General features: G+C 44.5%; 1 protein-coding gene across 1 annotated transcript in view; it reads right to left on the bottom strand.

The window, feature by feature from the left end:
• The window catches only part of GDF10 (growth differentiation factor 10), a 22,096-nt gene extending 13,603 nt beyond the window's left edge, over positions 1-8,493 (bottom strand). Inside the window, exon 1 of the mRNA XM_036769640.1 lies at positions 7,576-8,493. Coding sequence (XP_036625535.1) covers positions 7,576-7,921 — 346 coding nt within the window. The 5' untranslated portion in view covers positions 7,922-8,493. The remainder of the gene's footprint in view (positions 1-7,575) is intronic.
• Between the last annotated feature and the right edge of the window lie 871 nt (positions 8,494-9,364).

Here is a 9,364-nt window from a genome sequence, read left to right on the forward strand (position 1 = left end):
AATGTCATTCATTACTGATTGCACCAGAATTCAGGGTTTCCAGCTTCACCCCACCCCTTCTAATTAATTATTATACACCTGAGAAAAACTAAACCCCCAAATCCTATGAAAGCTAATTTGTTAAGACAGAGAACTGGGCTAATACAAGAGACATCTGAAATATACATACATGTATACATATATACATACATACATAAAAATATAATCTTCAGAAAAATTCAGAACAAAGATCAAGGAAAATGGAGCACAAATATGACTTGATTGCTTCTCTGACATGGAGGGGCTTAGGAATCCTGGGAACTGTAGGTCTCCCCTTGGAAAAGTTGCTTCAGATATTCACAAAGTCAGAATGCTTTCTACAAGAGCCTTGCTTACTATACTCAGAACGAATTACATTAGACAACACAGAACGAGGCAGTGTGAAATAGTGAGGAGACTATGGAGTCAGGAGGACCTGGGTTCAGGTCCTGCTTCTGATCCATTCTGGTTGTGTGACCCTGGGCAAGTCAATTAACTTTTCGGTGCTTTATGTAACTTCTGAGACTCTACATTGCAAAATAGTGGTGGATGTGCTTTGGAAGAAAGGATTTCTTTCACTAGATATCCTCTACATCAATGAAATCACAAGTCTGCTCCCTACAAATAAAAATACTCCCCTCCAAAAAAACCCAACCTCAAAAAGTACATAAAGGTTGTATAGTGCAGAGGAAGTAGCATTAGCTTGAAGAGAAACCTGGACTCAAGTTCTCGGCTCTGATACTTCTCATCTCTAAGGCTCAGCTTCCACATCTGTACAATGGGAATGATGAGGATGGCACCTGAACCCCTAAAATGAAAAGACCATGTCTTTGGGATCTGGACCCCAAAAAGGAAAAGCCTCTGGACTTTCCCACATTGTCCATGTCCCTGGCATTTGCCTGGGGCACCTGGCCCTCCCAGGTGCTTCTCTGTTACCTCCCAGTCACCCCAGACTACTTGGCCACTCCTAGATACTTCCCATGATCTTTCTGTATATAAGGTCCATCTTGCCCCCCATTAAATTGCTCAAACTCCTTACGAGTCTGGCCAATAGTGAGGATTCTTAAAATCTCGCCCACCACGACCAGTGTTCTAACAAACCTTGTCTTTGGCTGAAAAAAGGCTTGGGTCGAGTTCATTCAAGGCAGGACCTGTGTCATTTGCCTTTGAATTTCGGGGTCCCAACAACTCTAGACCTCAGGGATAATATAATTTGTATTACCTACCAATTGAGAAACAGCTTTGCGCAATGAACAGAGAGCTAGCTCGGGAACCAATACTCACTAAATTTGTCAGTGCTCTAGGTAACTCTCTAGGGATGTAAGTTGGTTTTTTTTTTTAAAGGTGCTCACTTGGATTGGTAGAGGAATTCCCTATACCAAAGAAAGTAGAGGTTGATCTCATAGGGCTGTTGTGAATACACCTCCTTTGGACCAGCCCATTGTGTTTCAAATGGAACTAAGTGACTACACCAGGGGTGGGGACTCAGTCAAAAAGCCACACCCGAGGACCTAGAAGGTCTCATGTGGCCTTGAGGCTGCAGGGTCCCTACCCCTGGACTACACCTTTAAACCCAAATCTCTGTAGCTTTCATTGAATGGCCAATAGACCCCAGCCCAAGCCTCTGTGGCTCATTATTTAGTTTTGATGGTTTAGAATGTAATTGTTTTCTGTTCTGGAAAGAAACTTTGAGGGTCTTCTCCTTTCAGACTGAAATTTTTGTGATGGTAAATTAGGCCATCTTGTGTCTCAGTTCTTACCTAGTCATTAAATGGGAGTTGCCTCAGACAAACTGAGGCCTGGGAAATGACCTTGAGTTAGAAGGGCCAAGGTCACCCACTGCATCCTGGGCCATCACCAGTTATCTTGACTTTTGTTTTGCCACCGGACTTCAATGACTCTGAAAGATAGAGTGAGGCTGCTAATTTTGTGCAACTCTGCCTCACTTAAATCCAATTTGTGTGCAAGTTAAGACATCACTCACATATGATGTCATTGGTCCTCTTTGAGAATGAAGGATAAATAACAGAGTGTGAGCAAAGTGTTATGTTAACCAGTGGTTAGCACAGTGCGTTGCATGCAGAAGGTGATTAATTAATAATTGTCTTGATGTTGTTCAAGTTGTGTCTGACTCTTCCTGACCCCATTGGGGGTTTTCTTGGCAAAGATACTGGAGTGGTTTGCCATTTCCTTTTCCAGCTCATTTTACAGATGAGAAACAGAGACAAACAGGTGAAGTAACTGGGCCAAGGTCACACAGCTAGTAAGTGTCTGAAGCCAGATCTGAACTCACAGAGATGAGTCTTCCTGACTCCAGGCTTGCCATTCTGTCCTCTATGCCACCTAGCTGTCCAATTGTCTACTGAATTTAATCGAGCCTGAAAGCATCATATAAATGCAAGCTACTATCATCCTCAACTCATAAGGACTAGGAATTTGGAATACTGAATTCAGAGTTCTGACTTGCTACAATGAGCAAGTAAGTCATTTAGCTTTACTGGCCTCACTTTCTCTAGCTTCACATTGAGGTCTGGGCTCTAATATTTCTTAAATTTGCCTAATTCACTCCTCTTTCAACTAACTTCCCTATGCTGCCTCCATGAGAGGCAAGGACAACGATCATTGTTTCCAGACTTCCGAGAAGCTCCCCAGGTTGAGGTAATTTGAGTGGAAATGGACATAGATTTGGCCATCTAGTTCAGGGGTGGGGAACCTGTAGCCTCAAGGCCTTCTAGGTCCTTGGGGGAGGCCTTTTCATTGAGTCCAAGTTTTAGGGAACAAATCCTTTTATTAAGTCCCCACCCCTGGTCTAAACTCTAGAGTTCCTTCTCCTCATTTTTCTGTGTTCATGGAGTTTTAAATGAACTAAAGTCTGAAAAGTGCTTTGTACCATAAAGATTTGTAAAAATCTAACTTGTTATGCTTGCTATTTTTGAAAGGGGGGGCATCCTAGTCCCTCTTCATCTGTCCCTTTGGTCTCCTGGTTGACAGAGAAGGGGCTGATATCAGAACATGAGAATACTGGCAAAAGGCTAAGGTACCCTTCCTCCCCTGTTACATTATTACGAAGTGCCTGGGATTCTTCCAGAGTATGGGGTTTCCCCCTTGTTTCCCAGAATGGATTAGCTCAGTTTACAGGAGAAGACACGACAGAAGCATCTAGTTCCTAGAAAAGTATGTGAGTTCTTAGTGATTCATATTTTACTATCAGAGATACAAGGCATGCTCTTGCCATTCAAGCACAAACAACCAAAAAATACCACCCAAGATGTTGGAGGAAGAGGCAGAATCTAAGGGGGAAAGACCTTTCTATTGGAATCTTAAAAAAAAATACATATATATATATATTTTACTTCAAAGAGTAGTTTCTGAAATTTTCCCTGGGGAAGAGAGAGGGGAAAGATTGCTGTTGTATGGCAATGTGTTCAAGAATGACAAGCATATGAGGTCCTGTAGTGAGCTCACTATCACTGGAGGTGTTCAAATAGAGGACAGATAGACACTTGTTGTAGAAAGACTGTATGTGGTAGTCAGGGTGTTGGACTGGATGGCCTCAGACTCCTTTAATTCTAGGATTGGTTCTTTTGAAAGGCATTTTAAGTCAGTCAACAAGAATTTATTAAGTGCCTACTATGTGCCAGGCACCATACTAAGTGTTGAGGATACAAAGAAAGGCCAAAAAAAGAGAGCCTCTGCTTTCAGTGAGCTGACTGTTTATTGGGAGGAGACAGCATGCAAAGAACTATGAACAAACAAGATATATAAAGGATATAACGCAGATAATCAGCTGAGGGAAGGTACTAATATTAAGAGGGAACAGGAAAGACTCCTTGTAAAAGATGAGATTTTAGTTGGACCTTGAAAAAAATAACTCAAGCCAAATGCATCTGTTGACTTGGTGTAAATGTAAACTTCTTTTGGTAATCATGGATTCCTTGCTGAACTTGGAAAATTCTAACCAACTTGATTTTGTGCGCTCTGCATAACACTCCAGTTCTTAATGACCCAACTGCAGAACCTGTTTATGTGGCCAGGCATCATGTGGTTTTACTCTGGCCCTAGGAGGCTGTCTGTGCTAATTATGTGATGGGTTTAGGCTCAGTACATGCCAAATTTAGGTCCAAGTGCTACTCTTTACAGTGTTATCACCCCTAGATAAACAAAGAGTCTAAACACTCCAGAGATTTTTGTCCCCTCATCCATTACCCTGAAACAGCTGTTACTTTACACCACCACCCAAAGGAAGATGGAAAATATGACTGGGATGTGAAAAAAGAAAAACCCATGGTGGGAGTCTGAAAATCTTAGACCAGGGGGTGAGATGGTACAGGGATACAGTAGGTTAGGTCTTGTGGCTTTCTGTAAAGAGCTGTTCAGTGGCTAAGCCCCAACGGCCAGGTAACTCTGCAATCAGACTAGTTGGAGATTGTAGGTGGTACTCCATTAATGCATATTCAGTGGAAAATACTGTGCACTCATTAAAAAAAAACCTGGAAGGGAAGTAAAGGTTCATTGGCACCATGAAACCCATTTTGACGTGCCATTAAATCTCTGTATTACACAAGTGTATTACAGGGTTTGTTTTGAATTTTGAATTTTTTTAATAGAGTTAGAAACTGCCAAGATCTCTTACTTTAGAAGCAGCCCAGCCCAGTAGGTAAAGAAACAGACTTTTGAATAAGGGTTTGAGTTCTACTCTGATAGATTCCCAGGCAAGTCATTTAAACTCTTTGCATATCTGTTCTCTTATTTTAAATAAAACAAGAGGGGGCTTAGTATCTAGATTCCTTTCCAATTCAGTGAGGATCAACTAATAAAAACTAGTGTGTGCCTCTCTCCCTTCTTTGAAGAAGTGGAGCTCTATGGGTGTGGAACACTGCATATATTGTCAGCCTCCATGAACCTGTTGGTTAATTTTGCTTAACTGCTTTATTTTCTCGTTCCAGTTTATTCTTTGTTACAAAAAAAAAATTTCTCTCTGGGAAGGGGGGAAGAATATATTTAGAAATGAAGGTATATGAACACAAAAGATATCAATACTCTTTAAAAATAAATGGATAAATACATACATAGTTTTAAGAAAATGAAGAAAGACATGCAAAAACCCCTAGCATATAGTAAGCATGCCCCAGATTTTAAATGCTCAGTATACTTGAGTGTTCTGGGTGGATAAAGTAAAATCTGGTGAGAAATAGCTTAAAATAATTTGCAATGGCTCTTCCCCAATTCCTAATCTTCACTCTGAAAAAATACAGCCCCTGGAATTAAAAAATTCAGTATTCTTAATTTGTATTTTATTTTAAAAATCAAATAGTTTTAACGCTGAATTATTAGAATTATAGACTCAGGAGCCGAATCCTTTTCCTAGCTCCACTTAAGTAATGTCATCAGTGATTTCATCTGTGTAGGGAATTCCCAATGTGGAAAGTCCCCTTTCCAAGGCAACTGGCGATACATTTGTAGCTTCTTGTCTTACAAAGCTTCATGGAGGGTACTGAAAGATCAGATGATGAGCACAGTGCAGGTTGATACCTCCTCTGCAGCTCCTAGCTCCTATTAAAGAGCTGTCTGCCACGGAGAAGGCAAATGCCTTGCCCAAGGTCACACAGCTAATATGTGTTAAAGGTAGGACTTGAATGCGGGTCTTCCCAACACCAATGGTAAACCCTACTGTCTTTTCTGACGATCATGATCATTATTTAAAGCAACACAAAGACTATAGCAAACACCTATTGGGAAACAGTGCTGTTCTAGGACCAAAAGATGAAAGTTACAAAAAAGGTTGACTTTAGCTAAGTATAAGGAAGAATGTTTTAAGAATTAGAGGTCTCTGAAAAACAAAAGAGATTGTTTGTGTAGTCATGATTTCCCCATTATGGAAGTGTTTAATTATCAGCTGGCTGAGCAGTGGTTAAAGATGATGTTAGAGAGAAGAGATTCCTGCAATGCTTGTGGGGTTAGATGGGTTGACATCAACTCCTTGATTCCAAGAGTTTGTGATGCTAGGTGTCATACAGAGTTAATCAGAACGATCTCCTGCCTCTACCCAAGACACTTATTCTATGGCTGCCTTCTTTCCCCTAACTACAAGATTAGGATAATCAGATTTGCTCCCTACCTCCCAGGTTGGTAATGAGTTGATGGGCTCCTATCAGTGAAGCAGAGACACTCAGAGAATCAGAGGCAGTCACAAGTAAACAGATTGTAGGGCAAAACAAAAAAGATCAAATTAAGCCATATAAACATAAAGCCTCTAGCAGAATCTATATTCAAAACATGTGAAATGTTCAAAAGCCCAAGCTATGAAGAGAAATTCTTTGATACCAAAGAAGGCAGCTACCCACTGACCCTACTTTTCACCAAACCAATAAATTTTCCATACTGACCCTCATCTTGAAAAGCAAAATATACATCACAACAGGGAAGAGAGCTGGAGCTTAGGTATCAGAAGACTTTCTAGTTTCACACCACCGCCCCCCCTCCATTTGCTGTGTGACCTTGAGTAAGTTGCTTACCTCCTCTCTGTTTAACTTTTCCGTTCTTAAAATGGATTTAGTTAATAATCCCTAGGATGACAAAGCAACCCAAATGATTGCATAGAAGTTACTGACTACTACAGATGATTCTGATTGTCCTCAAGCACACGGGGAATTAATCAAATCAATCCACTCTTGAGGTGAAGGGATAGACACTTCTTTAAATCAGCGGCTCTTTTAGAATAGCCACTTCTTAGGCAGAGGGTGGGGTAGTCCTTCTTACCATACTTCACCGAAGACCCCCAAATATCCCCAATGTTGGATCACTGGGGGAAGCCTTGCTACTACAGTGTAAGCTACCCAACTGAGTGCAATTGGAGCCTTTGAGATCTTTAGAGTTCCCAAGCACTTTGCCTAGAGACTGGAATCGGGGAATCCCTACATTGTGCCGCCAAACAAGGAAAAACACTGTTTTCTGGAGCGGGGACAGTCTGCGGGACAGGGAGAAGGGGTTATGTGAAGCTAAAGGAGGCTATTGCTTGCACGTTGACAGATGGCGCTCTTACCAACTTCACCCCACAGTAGACCTGTGAAGTTAGGAGGGGGATAGGCTCAGTGTCTGGCTGGAGAGGACTTACTGTGACAGAGAAAACTTCTTTGTGAGGTGGCTTTGCTACTTTCTTTCTGGTCAGTGAGCCTAGAATACCTCCGCTTCTCCAATCCCCACTATAGTCAGCCCACCTGGCCAGCTCCACCCCAACTGGACATTTTGGCAGCGATAAACCACTTTGCTCATGAGATGCCCATCTGTCTTGGCCAAGCTGGGGGTCTTCGAGATGCTGAATAATAACCACCATCCCACCCCCTCCTCTAGGCGTAGAAGCAGTGGGTTCAAGACGAAATGCCCAGGTGCTTCTAAAACATCAGGGGGCCTAGGAGCCCTGGAAAGATTCTCTTACACCATTGTCTCCAAGAGTGGGAGAAAGGCACCAAGATCGCCGAGTCCCTCTAGAGAGAGTTTTGACAAGTTCTTAGGCAGTCCAGGAAGGGGATAGTGGGGATGGGAATCAAATCAGCTTACCCAGCTTGGGTTTGAAACTGCGAACGGTGTTGCCGTCTCCCGGCCGGCTGCCCTCGCGGTTGTATTTCTCATAGAGCTTAAGCATGTGGACAGCTACCATGTCCCGAGCGCTGGCGCCCAGGGCTGCAGATACTTCCCCTAGGCGCTCACTGCCCGCTGCAGCCGAGCTGGAGGAGGCCGAGGCGGAGGAGAAGGCAGAGGGAGCCCCACTGAACAAGAAGTCGTAGGCAGCCGGGGGCAATCCGACCACTCCGGACGTGCGGCTGCCGCTGGCTCTCCCCTGCACCAACAGCAGCAGCAGCCGCGGCATCAGCAGCAGCCCGGCCCGAGCGCGGCGCCAGGCCATTTGGAGAGCCCGGGAGGGAGGGAGGGAGGAAGGCGGGAGGGCGGCCTGGGCTCGGGGTGGCACTTAGGGAGTGGTTGAAGCAGCAGCTGCTGCCGCCGCCGCTGCTGCTGCTATAGCTTCTGTGACTGCAGCAGTTGGGAGCAGAGCAGTCACAGCCCCACCCACCCGGGGTCTGGAGTAGCAGCTGGCAGCCTGGGCGCTGAGACTCAGCTCCTGGGACGCCGGTTGGACTCGGCTCTCCTGTTTCCCCGCTTTCTGGCTGCGCCGCTCGCCTTTTGCACGGGTGAAGGGTAGCGGGGATACAGCCCTGGGAGAACAGTGCTGGGGGTGGGCGGGTGGGGGTAGGAGCTAGGGTGGGGAAGGCGAGCCAACCAATCACCTTGCCTGCGAGGTGAGAAGTGCTGGCACTTGGGTGGGGGGGAGCCGTCAGAGGGAGGGGGAGAGGGGGAGCCAGGCGTTCCCTCCGCCCTCCTTCGCCGCTCAGGATGGACCAAGGAGCTTTCCTGCCTTCTTGCCTGCCTGCCTGCCTGCTGAGGGACTAACGGATCCCACGGGCTGCCCGGGGAAACTTTGCAGATGAACTGTTACTAGTCTGTTTTGTTGGGGCAGGGGAGGCGGGGAGGAGCGCACCCCCTCCCTCTCCAGCCCCCATTTGGTAGGAGAATAAAGCTCCCGCTCTCAGCGAATGACATCTAAATCTTTACAAGCACTGGGGCACAGGTCAACCCAGCAGTGGTCTTAAAGAAAAGTGACTTGTACTTTCTGGAGAGCTATGTGTTCTGTGTCTATGTGTGTATTTCTATAAGAGTGCCTTGACTGGAGACCCTCTAAGCTGCGTGGTTGTACTGTTAGCGTGTGTCCTGCATAGTTATGTTTGCCCTTGATTTACATGGGAGGTGACATGGGTTTTCTGGCTGGTGTCTTTAAGAGTGCAAGATGACAATTTGCATTCTAGCAGCTGAGAGCCTGGGTGAGTCGGGGATGGAGGCTGCCCTTTGGAAATGCCAGCGTCTTAGGGCCACAATCATTAAAATCAGATCCGTTGGAAACATTCCTAATACATGTTTCTAAAAAGCACAACTAATGTGCGGGATACTACAAGAACCTGTTTAAAATGCAAAACTAATTAGTGTGGTTGTATTCGAGCAGGATTCTATTTTAGTAAGAGATTCCAGGGGTTGGAGCAAAGGCATTTATTAATTCTGGGACTTTTAAACAGCAAGACTACGAGGGAAAGGAGGGGCTTTCAGCTCATTTTAACAAGTGATTCGAAAGTTTTAGTTGATCTAAGCATTCAGAGAGTTGGATGACTCTCAAGAAAACAATTAGTTACATTTTTGGAGGAATGTTTAAAATGTTTAAAAATAGAATGCATATTCCTTGGCTTCCTATTAAAAAGCAAGACCTGCCTAACAGGAGTTCTAGGCAGTTCTGCACCTCATA

This window comes from Trichosurus vulpecula, chromosome 8 (genome assembly GCF_011100635.1).
Source record: "Trichosurus vulpecula isolate mTriVul1 chromosome 8, mTriVul1.pri, whole genome shotgun sequence".
In the NCBI taxonomy this organism is placed as follows: domain Eukaryota; kingdom Metazoa; phylum Chordata; class Mammalia; order Diprotodontia; family Phalangeridae; genus Trichosurus; species Trichosurus vulpecula.